At 39.9% G+C, this 19,954-nt stretch overlaps 1 protein-coding gene across 1 annotated transcript in view; it reads left to right on the top strand.

Annotated features, from left to right (window-relative positions):
* The first annotated feature begins 3,940 nt into the window (after positions 1-3,940).
* hsf1 (heat shock transcription factor 1) overlaps positions 3,941-19,954 on the top strand; it is a 38,956-nt gene continuing 22,942 nt past the window's right edge. Inside the window, exons 1-5 of the mRNA XM_088328193.1 lie at positions 3,941-4,260; positions 14,577-14,685; positions 14,763-14,899; positions 15,639-15,763; positions 15,832-15,907. Of these exons, the coding sequence (XP_088184319.1) occupies positions 4,138-4,260; positions 14,577-14,685; positions 14,763-14,899; positions 15,639-15,763; positions 15,832-15,907 (570 nt within the window). The 5' untranslated portion in view covers positions 3,941-4,137. The remainder of the gene's footprint in view (positions 4,261-14,576; positions 14,686-14,762; positions 14,900-15,638; positions 15,764-15,831; positions 15,908-19,954) is intronic.

The following is a 19,954-nucleotide window of genomic DNA, read 5'->3' as shown; positions in this document are numbered from 1 at the left end:
TTTGTATCTTGCCATTAATTGTTGTTCAAAATCCACTATTGATAACTGTATTGTTATGTTGTGAGGATTATTTAATTAGCCTAGTGAATCTGAATACGTTCAAGCAGTTTGGCATCCCCACTTCAAACAAGTAAAAAAATCTATCTATCTACCTTGGTCATATCCCTCAAGAGGGGTGACCGACAGCAAGACAAACACATAAAATAACATAGAAAATAAAAATGGGGAAAAAATAGCAAAAACACACACAAACATTTTTGGACCATGGCCAACCTAAATGCCCGAACACCCAAACAAGTTAGGTACCTCTGCACCCAAGTTGGTCATGCTTTCGTCCCTCCAGATGAAACGGGACACAAGAAAGCGGCCATGTCACTCGGGTCAGGGTGACACAACACACTCTTTGTTCAACCTCAGGGCCCGACAGCTTTCACTGGTTTACCCCTGCCGCATCATAAAGGTGCCAAACATCCCACTATCCTTTTACAACACCTCTCCACTCATTCCTATTACCAACAAGAGCTCGAGCTTCCACTAGATTTAGACCTCTTTCCTGCAGGGCATTCATAACACCATCCATCCACGTCAATCGGGCCTTCCTGTTGGTCTCCTTCCATTTACTTCTGCTCTGTAGATCTTCTTCAACATTCGCTCCTCATCCATCCTCTCCATGTGTTAAAACCAACCGAGTACTCTCTTATCCACACGCTTTCTCAGTTCCACAACTACTCCAGTTCTGTCTCTCACAATTTCATTTCTCAATCCATCCAATCTTGTCACTCCTAACATACTCCTCAAACACTTCAGAAGGAGGATGACTACAAGTAAAACATAATTGTTGGAAACGTTTAAAGAGAACACTTGGTGTGTTTAAAACAATCTTGATTCTTAATGTTCTCTTAATGCAAACTAAAACCGAGCATATTTTGTCGGTCATGTGAAAGAGATACACATATTTTTTCTCCTAATAACTAGACTATGCGGTTAAAATGTGAGCAATTTTATTTTGGACTACAAGCAACTACCTCACCTTGATTTCCTCCAATTCTTTTTGAAAGGTTGCAATGTCCATTTATCTTAAACACAATTTTGTAATCTTGTCTTTTATTAGCATATTTGGTATTGGAGTAGTCTAAAAGTGATAGAAAGTAATCTAGTCGGAAAACTTCAATATTACAGTATTGAGATACGTTACTGATTACATTTTTCAACGGGCATCTTTCATGCCAATTTTTGAATGTTACAATGTTCAATAAAAAGCCTTTGAAAAACCTCGATATTAGAGTGACTTTGTATTTTATAGTACATATAAAATTTTTCTTTATTTTCTTTTAGATGTGGCTCCATCTCAAGGTTTCTTCATTTCCTCATGAGTATTTTGAGTTATTCCTTGCCCTCATGTAGGTTTTAGATCAGGTGATAGTGTAATAGTAGTAAGGTTCTCTTACTTACATACAAATGTTTGAATGGACTAGCTTCCTCTTATCTGATTTGTTTTCCCCTTGTGTTCCTGCACGTCGCCTCCGCTTGGAAAATGCCGGTCTACTTCTGTCCCCACGAGCCAAGAAGAAAGAAGAAGAAATCCATAATTTACCTTCTAGGCAGGAGTACAAAACATTACGCAGGTAGTGTGCTGGAAATTTGCCGTGAGGGACGCCAGGTATTTGAATGTCGACATCGGCAGGAGTGACAGATTTTTTGGGCAGTAATTTTTATTAAATAAGTTTAATTTTAATGTTACAAGTTTAACATCTGTTAGGTTAACCCCTACACTTGTAATAAAAACCTGTATTTAAAGAAGACACAGAGACGTAAGTATGACTTACTTGCAAGGAGAGATGACCATAGACTGCCTATTATAGTCTACTAGACACTCTGAAAAAGTCTAGTACGTCCTTGCCTTTTTATTGTATTAAGAACGCCCTAATTTACATGTTTCTTATGCTAAAGGGAGGGGGAGTGACAAAAAAAACAGTTTCCACAACAACATCTTATCGTATCAATACCTGTTTAAACTTACAACAACATGTTATCGTATCAACAACATTACTGCTATTGAACTAGGCGAGAATGGCACACTAAGCAAGAATATACACAGTATGCAACAGTAGAATAACTTATTTACAGTTTAAATCCATCAACATCCATCCATTATCTGCACCACTTATCCTCAGTAGCGTCGCGGGGCTGCTGGAGCCCATCCCAGCCATCTTCGGGCAGTGGGCAGTGGACCCACTGAACTGGTTGCCAGCCAGTCGCAGGGAACACAGAGACAGATCACTCACTCGTTCATTCACACCTAGGGACAATTTGGACCGGCCAATTAATCTGATATGCATGTGTTTGGGAATGTGGGAGGAAACCCACACAGGCACAGGGAGAACATGCAAACTCCACAGGGGGAGGCTGCGGTAGCTGGACTTGACCCCTGAACCTCCGCACTAACCACCCAGTCGCCGTGTCTCCCATACAAGTTTACCATAATCTTCAAATTCATAATTATATTTTAAAATGAACAAAGTAAAATAAAATTTAATTTTTATAAAATACGGTACTCATTATTTTCCAGAGTTACAGGGGGCCACAACAGAAGGATGAAAGAGCCACATGTGGCTCCGGAGCCACGGGTTGCCAACCTATGGTATAGCCTTTAATCACAAGAAGTCTCAGACTAGACTACTATTTAAGTTAAGTCAAGTCACATTGATTTGTGACACCCTTAATTACAAAATGTCTCAAAGGACTGCACAGGCCAAAATTACACCATCCATTGATCTAAAACCTACAAAAGGGCAAAGAACAACTTTGAGAAGGGGCCAAACATAACATAATCCTTTCTTGCTGCCTGGTTGGTGGTGAAATGAGGGAGAAGGACTTATCAGGATGAGTCAGACGACCAACACCTTGACCTGAAGCATGTCATCATCTGCATTGACAAGCTAGCCGAGATAGGAATCTGCGTCATTGCTGTCATGGACTTGACAATTTTACCTATTACCTATGTGTTTTTTTTTAAATTGATGTTCACTACGTTTCATGTATTGTTACTCAATGCAACATCTATTGCATCCTGGTCATCCTGGAAGGGGAAATACCACTTGTGTGGCCCCTGCACAAGGCTTCTTATTTTCCTCATGATGAGGTTAAGAGTTTGTCCTTGCCCGCATGTCGGTTTCAGATCAGGCCGCTTTTTCTGTAAACCCATAATAAAGTCATAAAAGAACCAAACCTCATGAATGTTTTGGTAACAAAGAACTATGTTTCAGACACTCTCTCAGAGAAAAATCAGGACTGCACCTGTGCAGCGACCTGTGAAGTCCTATGAGACATTTTATGGTTAAGGACTATACAAATAGATGTGACTTGAATAGTAGTCTTTAATCTGTACAGCCCTGTGAGACTTCTTGTGATTAAGGACTATAAAAGTTAAACATGAGTTTTACCTTTAAAATTATGTGTGTCTGTGTGTGGAGTCCATCTTTGAAACAATTTACAAGACGAGATCAAATGTCCAAATATTCACGTGTTCAAATTTAAATACAAAAAAAACGTTACTGGCAGAATACAACAATTAATAAAATGGGGTATGAGTGAAACTAGAGATTGGAAATATTGCATAGCAAATGGATGGTTTACAACTATAGCTAACCTTGTCGTTATTGTTACGAAGATGGGATTGTTTTTTGTCCTGTTTTTATTTTCTAATATTCAAAATAAAATTTTCATTCATTTAATAAATTATACACGAACAAGGAATATATATTTTAATCACCCCCCCAAAATAAAAAAACAATAAATTGACAACATTTGGAATGGTGGGTTTAAATTTTTGTTGATAAAAAAGTTGTCTATGCATTAAAGAGATGTATTTGTTGCTCTTTCATCGTTTGTTTGTATGTACAGAAAAGTGCTGGTTTGTAGCACAACGCTCCTCGATGACGTAATCACCAGGCGACTTTGTTGGTGCTACGCAGTTGCTTGTTTGTAATTTTCCAGCAGTATATTTATGTTAAGCACTCTACTTTTCGCTGTTTGGGGTTCGAATCGGAGATTCTTGAGTTTACCGACACCAGAACCGCCACCAGTCTGTCTGAGTCGCTGCTCAGTGGCGGTGGGCGCCTTTTGAGTGGCGTGGTGATGGAGAACGTGAGAAGTTTGGCGGAAGGTTCGGTGGCGGCTAGCAACGTCCCGGCTTTTCTCAGCAAACTTTGGTCCTTGTTGGAGGACCCCGACACCGACTCGCTCATTTGCTGGAGCCCGGTAAGATTTTTTTTCAGGTCTTGGCTTCGTCTCTTAAGCTTGGGCGAAAGTTTCATTGGATCTGCTAACATTAGCTTAGCATTTTAGCGCTAGTAGTCTAGGCAAGTCAAGTCATAATCATTTGAATAGCCCAAATCACAAAAACGTCTCTAAGGGATGCATAGATTGCCTGTTGTAGTATTTCTGTAGTATTTTCAAGTATTTTTTATAGCATTTCTGTAGTAGTGCTTATGTATCGTAGTGTTACTGGAGTAGTATTTCTGTATTATACTATTAATGTAGTTTTACGTTTTGATTTCTGTTGTAATACTTTTGCAGTATTCCTTTAGAAGTATTTCTGCATTATAGTAATATTGCAGTAGTATTTTCGTAGCATTTCTGTCTTTTTTTTGTAGTATTTCTATAGTAGTATTTTGAAGTGTTTTGTAGTTGTATTTCTGATGTTTTGTAGTGTATCTGCATTTTTTGTAGTATTTTTGTTGTAGAGTTACTGTACTTGTATGTTTATACTATTTTTTGTAGGTTTTTGTAGTTGTATTTCTGTATTAGCGTATTTCTGTAGTAGTATTTGTACTATTTAAGAAGTCATGTGAATTCATTTATTTATAAGTATGATAAATTAAATACAACTCTCCCAGCCTGAGATAACTGGTCTATTGACTGGTCTAGTATTTTCAACGACAAGTATTTTCACACTACTACAAAATTAAACAGTTCAACAATATTAAATGCGTTTAACACTGCACTGTTAAATAATAAATCAAACTCTCACAACTCAAGACACTGTTCAAGTAAAAATCGGCAACTGCACTTCAAATATTTTGTTCACAATAAGAGTGAACAGTAAAACTAAGTGCCCATCCAATCCCTCCCTACATGTAAAAAGTCTTTGTGTGGCACTGAACACGTTCAAATTCAATACCTACTACTATCTGTTAACGAAGTTTGTGAAATTTCATCTAATATAATTCATAGGAACCACCCACTCCGTAGTGCATATTGAAAAAATATTGATGTTAAATGTACATTCTGAAACTAACACATACATTTTGGAACTGTCCCCTGGTGAAAAAGTTCTAGTGTGAAACGTGTACTTCTCTAGCTGGGATCAACCACCAATTAACAAAAGGAGACAACAAAATATTTACACCCCCACACAAAAAAATCAGCTAAATAATATACATACGATCAGAAGACGGTGTAGTTGTAACCTATGCAGTGCTTTGAGACATTTTGTGATTAAGGGATAGATAGATAGATAGATAGATAGATAGATACTTTATTCATCCCCGCAGGGAAATTCACACCTCCAGCAGTCTACCCCGTTGTTTATTAACAGATGAACATGAATACACATAAATTTGACTAGACTTGAATATAAAAATCTACCCAAGCCAAGCTTTTAAGTGCCCACCCCTGGTAATTTTTTTCCTTGCAGGCAAGAAATATTTAAAATCAAAAGAAGGAAACAAAACTTCCCCACAAAGGAAAATTAAAAAACAAGGACATTACATTTTAACAACAGGTTTAAACTATTTTGGAAGGATAATTTGCTTGGAATATATGACTGCGACATATTGATTAAAGCCAAAAGAAACCTTTATTGTCAGTCTTATTATCATCATAGATAAATTCTACATTCAAAAGAGAAAATTCTCAGGCAGAATTTTTTCATTTATCCATGTGATGTAAAAAAACCATTTGGTCCCTAAAGCTTTCCCTCAAGCAGAAGGCCACTAAAATTAATAATCTTTGTTTATCATTTTGGTATTTTTATCCAGTATAACTTGTCTCCACCCCCCCTGGCATGCTTGCGTATTTATATTTTCTTATCATTTGGATTGTTTGTACAGTTCTAAGATTAAAGCAACATTGCAGTGGAATTTCTTTGTATGGAAATTTTATATTATATATTTGTTTCCATAAATAATAAAAAAAATACTCAAACCGTCCACCCGGGGAGAAATGGCGATTTATGTGTTATTGTCAATGGCTGGATGGATTAGGTGAATAATTTGACTTATTTTAATTAGTTCCCCTGTGTACAAAAAGTGCTGTTCAACGTGACATTTTCTAAAGTAAATTACTGTTCTAACATCACTAATGCTTCCAGAAAATAACGTTTAAAATAATAAAAAGCCTACTACGGGCAAAATTAAACGAATAGCATCCTATTGATTTGTCTTTATTGTCATTGGTGAACATTGTTTGCAACAAGAGAGGTTGTGGCACTTAAGGGAAAGTCAAGTCATGTTTATTTGTATAGCCCTTAATTAAAAGGAGTCTCAAAGGGCTGCACAGACTATTCAAACTACAGACTACTATTACACCATCTCCTGATCTATAACCTACATGAGGGCAGTGTAAAACTCAAAACCTCAGCATTAGGAAAATGTAGGAAACCTTGATAAGGGACTGCACATGAGGTAATCCCCTTCTAGAATGACCAGGCTGCAATGGATGTTGCATTAACAAACAATGAAATTAAAATAAGGGCCATCGCCACTGATCCCAGTACAGTAACTTCTGAGACCGAGAGAGTTTTTTTTCCAGAGGTGTTAAAGTCCTTCCCTATATATATATATATATATATATACACACAGTTGTGGTCAAAGGTTTACATACACTTGTGAAGAACATATTGTCATGGCTCTCTTGAGTTTCCAGGTATTTCTACAATGATTTTTCTCTGAAAGAGTGTCTGGAACAGATAGTTCTTTATTACCAAAACATTCATATAGTTTGGTTCTTTTATGACTTTATTATGGGTTTACAGAAAAAGCAATCTGCTGGGTCAAAAATATACATACAGCAACACGAATTAGCAATTCAGCTCAGAGCCTGACTCCAGACTTTGAGGAACTTGTTTCTACGAAAAGATGCCAGGTTTCTGGCTTAGACCGATGTTCAGAGTAAATCAGAGCGTAGCAAACTGAGCTTGAATATTTATTTGTTTCTTATGCACTTTTTCCTAATGCAAGGTCTGTCACTAGTTGAAATGTTGGATTTTTATTGAATGACATTATTATTTTTGGTTCTGTTGTTGTTGGCTTTGAAAGGGGAACTTGAAAGGATATGGGGAAATACAAATACTTTATTTATTTGAATAAGAAATGAATACCACTGTGTCTTATATTTCAAATTTAATTGATCATGTTTTTGTAATATTAAGCTTTGATTGTTCCAAATTCTGTTTCTCTAAAGTTTGTTTCCATATGAAAAGGTTACACATTACTTATCAGTTGCAGTTAATTTTTCAATGAATATTGGCTTTAGCCCATGACTTTACTTCTCTGCTTAATTTTGGCCAACTGTGAATTTGAGTTTGACACCCCTGCTTTACAACAACCATATTGTATAGATGCACGAGATATTAAACAATAAAAACGTCAACGTTCTTAGCGCGCTAGAGATACAGTGCAGTGTGTTTACATTAGGCACGAACCAGGAAGTAGAACCCAGATTTCTTCTTCGGGGTGGATGCTGGGTAACCTCTCACAGCGCCGACTGAAAGAAGCACTACAGCACTGTCCTCTATTCGGAAAAAGGTGCACACAATACAAAATCTGACTTACAGCAATGTCCTGATATTTTTCGACATCCACAAAAAAATGTTCTTATCCACCATTTTGCCCAAGTCGAATGTTCGTAAGTAGGGGAGCATCTGTATTAGGGAATATGTACTGTACGTTTTACCACAAGAATCAACCATTCTTCATCAACAATGAACTACAATCGTAAAACAACTGTAATGGACAGCTACCATTCCATTCGTCAATGAAATCTTAGTGCAGAATATATCAAGACTCTACATAATGGCAGAAAGGCAGAAGGCTACTTGAAAATAAGTGCAACAGAAATAATTGCTGAACAGCAACACACACACACACACTTACACACAGAGTATAGTACAGTAGGAGGGCACTCGCGCACGCACACACACACACACACCCTTTCTGCCAGCTCCTCCACTCGCCTTTCAACCCTTCTGGCTGACATGGGGATTTTTTTTTCATTGTATCTGTTAGGCATGCCATCTAATAAAACCTCTAATTTCGACAAGAACGCTTCTGTTATATATTTGCCAGCAGTAAATGGTTTTCCGTGCTTTGCAATGCAGTGAGCAATGTGATAGCTTGCTTCAGTGGTGATATTTTTAGCAGTGACAAAGGTTTTCAGGGTCTGTGTATGTTTGCTGTACCTGGACACAGCGCGTTTTAATGTCTCCGCCTTGTCAGACTTATCCTTGAATTCATGTTCATGTTTCGTCTCGTAATGACGTTTACACTTGATGTGCGAGGTACAACGCTCTCGAGGCATAATGGACAAACAGCACGGTCATTTTTTGCACAAATCATCTGTCCACGCTGGCTAGAAAGAATGAGATTTTTTTTGCTGGAGGAGCTGTGATGATGATTTTATTTATCGCGTTCCTGTATTTCTGTGGCTGGGTTAAAACGGATTTCTCCTCTGCAAAACACCGCACAGACACTCACACACAGAGGAGAAGGGGGGGGGTACGCTACTGTAAAGCCCCTATAAAAACAGGGCGCGCAACTGAGAATGTCTAAATTTCAGGCATTTTTTTGAAATAATCTTCGTTAATTTTTATTATTTTGCCGTGTCACTCCTGGCAACGCGTGTCATAGGGTGCCGACACTTGCTGTGCACCAAGGCTGCAAAAAAAATGTCATTGGCCTTTTTAATTTTTATATTAATAACAAAACAGACAGTCTTGAATCTTAAATCATATTTTTACATACTAATGTGACCATCACCGAGACTTGTAGATCAAACTTCCTTCCACAATTAAATGGTAAATGGTCTGCATTTATATAGTGCTTTTCAAGTCAATGAAGACCTCCCAAAGCGCTTTACAATGTGCCTCACTCTTACCCACTCACACACACACACTCACACACCAGCCACGCAAGGCGCATACCTAGGGACATTGTGTAAAATATACTTAATTAATTAATAAATGTGTGTTTGTGTGTGTGTGTATATATATATATATATATATATATATATATATATATATATACTGGACTGAAAATTAGAATATTGTTATAAAGTTCTTTATTTTCTGTAATGCAATTAAAAAAACAAAAATGTCATACATTCTGGATTCATTACACATCAACTGAACTATTTCAAGCCTTTTATTATTTTAATATTGCTGAATTTGGCTTACAGCTTAAGAAAACTCAAAAATCCTATCTCAAAATATTAGAATATCATGAAAAAGTATACAAGTAGGCTATTCAACTAATCACCTGAATCATCTAATTAACTCGAAACACCTTGCGAGGGTTTCCTGAGCCTTAAAAACACTCAGCTTGGTTCAGTAAACTAAATCACTGCTGATCTGACTGCTGTCCAGAGGACCATCATTGATACCCTCCATCAGGAGGGTAAGACACAAAAAGAAATTTCTCAAAGAGCAGGCTGTTCACAGAGTGCAGTTTCAAAGCATATCCACAAAAAGTCTGTTGGAAGGGTAAAATGTGTCCGGAAACGCTGCACAACCAAGAGAGATGACCGCAGCCTTAACAAAATTGTGAAGAAGAGCTGCTTCCAGAATTTGAGGGAGCTTCAAAGACAGTGGGCTGAAGCTGGAGTCCAGGTATCAAAAGCCACAGTTCACAGACGTGTCCGGGAAATGGGCTACAATAGTCGTATTCCCATGGTCAAGCCACTTCTGAACTCAAGACAACGGAAGAAGCGTCTGACTTGGGCTATGGAGAAGAAGCACTGGACAGTTGCAGAGTGGTCCAAAGTCCTCTTTTCAGACGAAAGCAAGTTTTGCATTTCATTTGGAAGTCAAGGCGCCAGAGTCTGGAGAAAGGCTGGAGAGGAGCAAAATCCAAGTTGCTTGAAATCCAGTGTGAAGTTCCCACAGTCAGCAATGGTTTGGGGAGCCATGTCAGCTGCTGGTGTTGGTCCACTGTGTTTCATCAAGTCCAGAGTAAATGCAACTGTGTACCAAGAGATTTTAGAGCACTACATGCTTCCATCTGCTGAAAAGCTCTATGGAGATGAGGATTTCATTTTCCAGCATGATCTGGCACCTGCCCACAGTGCCAAAACCACCAGTAACTGGTGCACTGACCATGGCATCACTGTCCTTGATTGGCCTGCTAATTCCCCTGACCTGAACCCCATCGAGAATTTGTGGGGTATAGTTAAGAAGAAGATGAAAGACACCAGACCTGCAAATGCAAATGAGCTGAAGGCCGCTACCGAAGCATCCTGGGCATCAATAACACCTCAGCAATGCCACAGGCTGATTGCCTCCATGCCACGCCGGATTGATGCAGTAATCCGTGCAAAAGGATTCCCAACCAAGTACTGAGTGCATCAATGGACATTTTCAAATGTTTGATTTAGTTTTGCTGTTATAAAATTATTTTTTTACTTGGTCTGAGGAAATATTCTAATATTTTGAGATAGGATTTTTGAGTTTTCTTAAGCTGTAGGCCAAATTCAGTAATATTAAAATAATAAAAGGCTTGAAATAGTTCAGTTGATATGTAATGAATCCAGAATGTATGACATTTTTGTTTTTTTAATTGCATTACAGAAAATAAAGAACTTTATCACAATATTCTAATTTTCTGAGACAGTCCAGTATATATACATACAAATGAAAATACAGGATGGTAGTCTTCATGCTGGGCATTTCTGCCTGACGCGCCTCCTCCGGCGCCTTTGGAATGCTCCTATGCCCTGAACACTCAGGCCTGACTGGTGTCATCAACTGGGGACCATTGATGTTTCGCTCTTTTAACCCCAGGACATCTCCCGGTGGCGGAGCGATGGCTGGAAATCTTCCTGCCAACCCCGCTGATGCCCTAGGTGTTAGTTTAAGGCCCCAAGCTCCTGTCGTTCCTCCGCAGCCACAGCCAGAAGCTGCCCTTTTCCGCCTCTTCTGACAGCTCTTGAGTTGCTCTCCGGTTGCCAGCTCCTGTGCATCCAAGGTCTCTGAGCAGGTGGTAGGTTGATGACCCCTGCACCCCACCTCCACTGGGCATACTGTAGTCTTCCAGCCTGCCTCCCTGCACTCGGCTGCCAGGTCTTAGTACTTTGCCCGTTTCGTCTGATATGCTGCCTCTATTCCCTCCCACCAAGGAACAGTGAGCTCAACCATGAGGTCCGCCTTGCTGGCTAAAGACCACAGCACAATGTCTGGCCGCAATGATGTTTTGGCGATCTCCCTGGGGAACTGCAACTGCCTTTTGAAGTCAACTTTCATTCTCCATACGCTGGCGGGCGAGAGGAACCTTCCAGAGTGTAACGGGTGAAGGGTGCCCCTCACCTTCCTCCCATAGTGACTTCAAGGCCTCCTTCTCTTCTTGTCTTGCCTTCCTCCACTGCTTTCGGAGTTGGCGCCGCCTCCACATCATTTGCTCAATTTCTCGTTCTCTCCTTCCTTTCTGCTTGGGCGCTTCTCATCGCTTCTCTTCCACCACCCCGAATCGGCTACTGCATTCCTCGTCCAGGATGTGTCTCCTAAGGTGTTAAGCTTTGTCTCTACCTGGCCACGGAGAGAGTGCTCCAAAAATACAGTTATGTCAGTGTCTAACTTCTCCCAGACTATAGACCAATTGGCTCCTGGCCACTTGATGGCTTTCCTTCGTCCCGGTTATTTCTTCTCCTTGCTTTTGACTGCTTTCTGGTTATTGCTTGTTGATGTTTTTGATGTGTTCCTGGTTCCAATCTCCCCGAGGTCGCCCTTCACAACCTGCCCTTTTCCCCTTCTGCCTTTCTTCAGCAGCATTGGATCCTTTTGCTCTGTGGTTTGAGACCTATATATATATATATATATATATATATATATATATATATATTATAAATTATTGCTTGTTTGGGTCAGCAATTTCAGTTGAGTATATCAAATAGCTTACAAACACAGTGATATCTGAGAAGTGAAATGAAGTTTATAGAATTTACAGAAAATCTGCAATACTTGCTTAAACAAAAGTAGGCAGGTGCATAAATTTGGGCACCCCAACAGAAAAATTACATCAATATTTAGTAGATCTTCCTTTTGCAGAAATAACAGCCTCTAAACCAGGGGTCAGGAACCTTTTTGACCCAAAGAGCCATAAAAGAAAAAATGTTTTAAAAAGAAATTGAGAGAGCCACATCATAAATTTTCAGACAAAATTGAAAAAACTGCCAAGCACACTCTCAAAAGTTAATTCTTCAGCACATTTTATTTCACTGTGTATCATTTGATAATTTAATCAAATGTATGAAATGATAATAATGCCAAATCCTGTGTCCAAAATAACTGTACATATTACAATTTGTCTTCCACCTTCAGTTAAGAGTGTTGAGGCAATTTTTTTCCATGAAGTTTGTCCTTAATAACGGTTTCAAAACAATGTGCACGCAAAGTTCTTTTGTAGAAATGTCACAAATTACTGCAAACGATAAGCATATCGTCATATTCACTTTCAGTCTAGACTGCACTGAGCGAGAGAGAATGAAGTGCCTTGTGCTGTGTGCAGGGATCCGCCCACCTGTACTGTTCACCCAAACAAAGTCGTTTGCCAGCGTTTTTATTTATCAGTTTAAATGGTTTCTTATCGAACTTCTGCATTGAGTTGCTTCGGCTTTATATGGATCAAAATCGGGATGAAATCACTTGACTTTGGAACGCCACAGAAAGATGTCCAATAGTTACATTTTATTTCGGAGCCATATGTACTCATGAAAAGAGCCATATATGGCTCCCGAGCCATTGGTTCCCTACCCCTGCTCTAAACGCTTCCTATAGTTTCCAATGAGGGTCTGGATTCTGGTTAAAGGTATTTTTGACCATTCTTCTTTACAAAACATCTCCACTTCAGTCAGGTTTGATGGTTTCCGAGCATGGGCGGCCCGCTGTAAATCACACCAGAGACTTTCAATAATATTTAGGTTTGGGCACTGAGATGGCCTTTCCAGAACATTGTTCTTGTTCCTCTGCATGAATGCCTTAGTAGAATCTGAGTAGTGTTTGGGGTCGTTGTCTTGTTGAAGTATCCAGCCCCGGCACAACTTCAGCTTTGACACTGATTCTAGAACATTGTTCGTAAGAATCTGCTGATACTGACCGGAATCCATGCAACCTTCAACTTTAACATGATTGCCAGTACCTGCACTGGCAACACAACCTCACAGCATGATGGAACCACCACCAAATTTTACTGGGGGTGGGCAAGTGTTTGTCTTGGAATGCTGTGTTCTTCTGCCATGCATACCGCCCCTTGTTATGTCCAAATAACTCAATTTTAGTTTCATCAGTCCACAGCACCTTATTTCAAAATGAACCTGGCTTTTCCAAATGTGCTTTAGCATACTTTAAGCGACTCTGTTTGTGGCATGTGCGCAGAAAAGGCTTCTGCCGCATTACTCTCCCATACAGCATCTCCTTTTTGCAAAGTGCGCTGAATAATTGAACAATGCGCAGTGACACCATCTGCAGAAAGATCATGTTGTAGGTCTTCAGAGCTGGTCTGTGGGTTGAGTTTGACAGTTCTCACCATCCTTTGCTTCTGCTTATCTAAGGTACTTCTTGGCCTGCCACTTTAGAACTGTGCCTGTAAATTTCCATTTCTTCACTATGTTCTTCACAGTGGAGAGCTGAAATATCTGAGCTAGTTATTTGTATCCGTCCCCTAAACCATGATGCTGTTTTCGGGTCATTTGACAGTTCTGAGGCTCCCATGTTTCCACTCTTTAGAGAAGATGCAAAGAGGAGAACAGCTTGCAACTGGCCGTCTTAAATACCCTTTCTCATGATTGGCTTCACTGTGTATGTAGGTCAAGGGTCATTGAGCTTACCAAACAAATTTTTGTTCAAATAATTAGTGCTAAAGGTTTTCAAATCAATAAAACAACAAGGGTGCCCAAATTTATGCATCTACTTACCTTTGTTTAAGTAGTTATTGCACAGTTTCTGTAAATCTTATGAACTTCATTTCACTTCTCAGATATCACTGTTTGTCTGCTATATGATATATTTAACTGAAATTGCTGATCCGAACAACCAATGATTTATAAAGGAAAATCTTAAATGATCAGGGGTGCCCAAACTTTTGCATAAGACTATGTATATTTGTGTGTGTGTAAACATGTATGTATATGTGTGTGTGTGTAATTATGTATATAAATGTGTGTGTGTGTGTGTGTGTGTGTGTGCGCATGTGTATGTAATACATATAGATAGAGATAGATTCATACTTTATTCAAATTCAAATTTTGTCTGTTTTAGAATTTGGGTATACCTTTCCGGAGAACTAACTGAATGTCTTATTTCTGTGCAGAGTGGGAGCAGCTTCCACGTGTACGACCAGGGCCGCTTCTCCAAAGAAGTCCTCCCCAAGTTTTTCAAACACAACAATATGGCCAGTTTCATCCGCCAGCTCAACATGTGTGAGTACTTTGCCCGAGCTCTCCGAGAGTTGCCTTGACCGTAACTCTTGAGCAACGCTCCCCTTTTTCTCTCCTAGACGGTTTCCGTAAGGTGGTCCACATAGAACAGGGCGGTCTGCTGAAGCCGGAGATGGACGACACAGAGTTCCAGCATCCGTTATTCGTGCGTGGCCAAGAGCACTTGCTCGACAACATTAAGCGCAAAGTCACCAATGTACGTGAGTTGCGGCATAGGTCTGTAGCGTTTTTAGGTTGTCTTTAGAAGGAAATAGTTTTAGGATTTCTGCATGTAGATTAACGCATGTTACCAGTCGAGGACGCCAAATTCCACTTTATAAAATAAAAACTAGTTTCATCATTTTGAAGGGGCTACACATTTATTTTTCAATTTGCAGTTCATTCATTTCATGATGAATTACTAATTCGATCTAAAACACATTGATTACCACACAACTGAATTTATTTAAACTAAAGTCTGAAATCAAACAATTCAACTGGATTGGAACTTAAATGAGCTGGGTTTCCTGCAGTGTTATTAATAGTGGTGGGTATATTGTGGAAAGTGAAAATAGCTAATGAAAGAAATAAGCATATTTTCTAAGGTGTGTTTGAATCGGCAGTTATGTCTTGTTTTCCTGTTGCATACAAGTACATTGGGAGAGAACGAGAAAAGAAATCAATTTACCTGGGATTTAACTTGGACTCTGTTGTTCTTTTACGCTTTTATTGATGATGGGTGTGCATTTCTTAAGCTGTCCATTTATGGCGTAGTAGGTACTCCAATAATTGGAGAGAAAGGTGTCTTAGGGGTGTAAATAGTTTGGCTTTCAAAGTTCTTTGTTTTTGACACCTGTGGCTGCAGCCGAAGGGGGTGGGGTGGGGGGTCTCTGGGGTTGTATTTGTATTAAGGACATCACCCTACAGCTGTGAGACTTTTTGTTTTGCGACATCAGGTGAGTTCGGTGCGACAGGAGGACGAAAAAATCTCACCTAAAGAGGTCAGCAAGCTCCTCAACGACGTCCAGGTCATGAAAGGGAAGCAGGAGACCATCGATTCCAAAATCCTGGCCATGAAACAGTAAGAAGTGTTTCGCGGGATTGAAAACAAGTATCCACGCCTTTCTCAAATGTTTTTTTGTCTTTCAGTGACAACGAAGCTTTGTGGAGGGAGGTGCTGTGTCTCAGGCAGAAGCACGCCCAGCAGCAGAAAATGGTCAACAAGGTAAAATGGCTGTCACCCACGCCTTTCCTTTATTAAGCTTCTCCCAATGGTAAGAAAAACTGTATTCATAAAAGAAAAAAAAAACGGGCAAAATGGCTAGTTTTCCAAGACGCATGGGCTCTAAATGTGAATTTCCCTGCGGGAATAAATAAAGTAGGTTTAGAGCAAGGGTATCAGTTTAAGACAGGGTTAGGGCTTAACTCACAGCAAGGGTTAGATGTAGGGCTTAGCGTTTTCATTGTTTTTTTATCGTTTTTTTCAGTCGTTGTGGGGTTGTTTCTGTTGTTTGTGCAGGCTTTTGGGTTGGTTTTTGGCCAATTTTTGCACACTTTTAGTGCTTGGGTCATCTTTTGATCGTATTTGGGCAATCTTATGTTTTTCTGTCTTTTAGTTGTTATCCTGTCATTTTTTGTTGTTGGTAAATCATCTTTGTCGTTTTTCGGTTGCTTTATGTACCGTATTTTCCGCACTATGAGGCGCACCTAAAAGCCTTTATTTTTTTCAAAAGCTGACCATGCGCCTTATAATACAGTGCGTCTTATTTATTGATCAATTTTAAAATTGCAAAGTTTTCCAACTAACTTGCAGCCGCCGACTAGATTTTCCCCCGAACGCCAAGTAGTACGCGGTGTATGCTGGGATTTATTTACCGGCGTTTCATTGGCTAACCAATGTGTCAATCATCATTTGAATCGATCACTATTGGCTAAAGTTATTCAGAGGTCAAGGGGCGGATCCTTTTTATCATTTACAGGCTGGCATTGGCTTAAACGGCAAAACAAAGCCTGCAATTGGCCGAAAAAGATGAATGCGTATAGCATGTGGCTGACGGCATAGAGAAAGCATTTTTTTCTGTTCTGTATTTGTAAATATTGTATTCTCCTGGATTTACTACCCTCACGGATATACGAGGACATTGGCTGCACATTATTATGAACACAACGACTTTGGTGAGCTACTCCGGGTTTTATATTGTCCCTGTATCTTGTTTCAGACTGAACTCGATGTTTCTGTGATAAGCGGTGCAGATAATGGATGGAATGGAGTGTCTATTTTTAAATTCAACTCAATTCCAAGTGTTTAATGTCATATGCACAGTAAATTTGCGAGCGAAAAAGAAAATGGATACTAAGGAATGGTTAGCATTTCTTGAATCCCAAGACTTTAACCTTCCGAATGATGGAACGATGCATTTGAGTGACATCTTACGGACACCGCATCCGCACGTGTTCTCGACACGTATTTGCGTCTTTGCAAGCTTTGGGAATGTTAAGGGGGTAATAAGTTGGACTGAACTATCTGACTGTTTTGTCCACGTTCCCATTGTAGCGCCTTATAATCCAGTGCGTCTTATGTATGTCAAAAATAGTACCAAAAACTATTTTTTCGGGGTGCGCCCTATAACCCGGTGCGCCTTATAGTGCGGAAAATACGGTATCTCATTTTCTTTCACTTACTCTAATTCTCTTTCCGTCTCAATTTCATTCTCGCTATTCATTTTGCTCTATTTCTCTCTTATTTCTCTCTTTTTTCCTCTCCTCTTTTACTACTATCTCACAATCATCTTTTCTCTTCTGTCTCTGTCTTTTAAAAACAATCTAAATAGCCATTTAGGAGCCGAAAGTATGTTTCTTTTTAGTGAGCCAAGCTGTAGGCCACTTCTCCAAAAAGATCCGCAATTCCCGTCACCACTACCAAGAACAATGTTGGCGCAAGTCTGCCATGTTTGCGGCCTTGTTGGCATCTAGGGGCTGCAGTAGCTCAGGAGGTCGAGCGGTCGTCTTGGGACCAAAAAAGGTTGCAGGTTCTCTTCTTCTTCTGAGTTATATATCTTTGGGCAAGACACTGAAACCCTAATACCCCCGTAAAAGCAGGTAGGAGCCTTACAAGGCTGACTCCGTTATCTGTGTGTAAGTGTGGGTTTGAATGGGTAAAGCGTGAAGTGCATTGTAGCGCATTGGTTAAAGCGCTATATAAATGCAGTCCATTTACTATCACTACCCGCCAACCTGCTTCTACGTCCATGTGAGTCTGTCGGCCGTTTCCTGCCCAACAAAACACAAGCTGCATGCGCCAGTTCGGAACAGGACTGCACAACACTTGTGAGTGCTACAAAAGCAATTGGCTACCATTTGCGAGGGAGCGGTCTCCGCCTGTGCAAGGAAAGACATTGGCTTAGTGACTGACTTTTTAATATGATTTTTAAAAGTCTGAGCTTCCAGTTCCATTACCTTCTTGTTGAAAGGATGAGGAGGACGACGCTGAGGGAAAAATAGGAAAATTGGAGGATTCTATTTTCCGTACTATAAGTCGCACCAGCCAAAAAATGCATAAGTCGCACCGCAGTGTAAGTCGCATTTTTCAGGGTTCTTTGGAATCTTTGAAAAGGCTTCAATTTAATGTTTTTTTAAGGTTTGAAAAGTGCATGGTGAATTGCTTGTAAATGCCATAAAATCTTACCATGTTTCTCCGTTAGGGTGTTGGGCTAGGTTTAGGAGCCAGGGTTTGGGTTTCAAATAAGGGGTTTAAACATATTTTATGGTTCCAAAATAGGATTGCAGCTAGAGATAGAAACTAAGGTTTAGGCTTCTTTTAGGGTATTAGTGAATTTAAAGATCTGAAATAGGGTTGGGACTAAGGTTTACAGCTAGAGTTAGGTGTAGGTTTAGGGTTAGGAACTAGGGTTTGAGCTCCATGTTAGGGTTGTAAAGTGAATGTAACGTTACAAAATAGTTTTAAAGCTAGGGTTAACGGTTTGAAACCGGGTTAGGGCTAGAAACTAGAGTTTAAGCTCCTTGTTAGGGTTGTAAACAGAATGTAAGCTATCAGAATAGGTTTAGAGCTAGGATTACAATTCAAAACAGGGTGAGAGCTAGGAACAAGGGTTTGAGCTCCATGTTAGGGTTCTAAATTGAAGTAAGGTTCCAGGACAAGTTTGGAGCTAGGATTACAATTTGAAACAGGGTTAGGGCTAGGAACTAGAGTTTGAGCTCCTTGTTAGTGTTCTAAACAGAATGTAAGGTTCCAGAACAGGTTTAGAGCTAGGGTTACGATTCAAAACAGGGTTAGGGCTAGGAACTTGGGTTATAGCTCCATGTTAGGGTTCTAAACTGAATGTAGGGTTCCAGAATAGGTTAAGAGTTAGGGTATCCGTTTAAAACAGGGTTAGGGCTTAAGTCACAGCAAGGGTTAGATGTAGAGCTTACGGTTTGGGATGCAAGTTAGGGTTTCAAACCGATTGAAGTGTTCCAAAATAAGGTTGGAGTTTGAAACTAAGGCTTAGGGTTTCTTCTTTTGATCGACAGTGGAATTTTTATTTTATAGTACTGTAAAAAATAGAAAATTGTCTTTGAAAGGTCCTTAAAAATGCTTTGGCAAGACTGGAAAAAAGCATCGAAGAGCTTCTGGAGCGCACTGTGTTGCTGGAGCGGAGGGTGGAAAGCATGGAGGAGCTACATGCTAACACGGAAGAGCGAACGTCAAGACTAGAACAATTAACAGTCTCTTTGCTCCAACAAACCGCCAAACTAGCAACAAAGTGTGAGGACTTGGAGTCGAGATCACGACGGAACAACATTAGAATACATGGCATTCCGGAGGGTGCCGAGAGGAACGACACAATCGGCTTCATAACAAACTTTATTAAATCGAACATTCCGACAACAGGACATATGGATTTGCGCATTGAGAGGGCACACCGCTCACTGGTGAACAAGTCTCAAGGTAAAGCACTGCCACGGGCAATTATCGTACGTTTCACCGACTACATAGTGAAAGAATCCGTAATGAAAGAAGCATGGAAGCGGAAGACAACGTACGAAGGCAAGACCGTTTACTTCAACCAAGATTACACCTCAGAAATCCAAAAAAAGAGGAAACAAGTAAGGGACGTTATCAAAAAGTTAAAGGAAAAGAACGTAAAGGCACAATCCCCATATCCCGCCCAGCTGAAGATGTTTTTGGACTCAGGTATAAGAACATTCTCTACACTGATGGAGGCAGCAACATTGCTAAAAGAAATGGGGATCGAAAAGGAAGAGGACAACA

Source organism: Urocampus carinirostris, chromosome 2 (genome assembly GCF_059441175.1).
Source record: "Urocampus carinirostris isolate Australia breed hairy pipefish chromosome 2, RoL_Ucar_1.0, whole genome shotgun sequence".
NCBI lineage: Eukaryota > Metazoa > Chordata > Actinopteri > Syngnathiformes > Syngnathidae > Urocampus > Urocampus carinirostris.
This window is presented reverse-complemented; position numbering and strand designations above follow the sequence as displayed.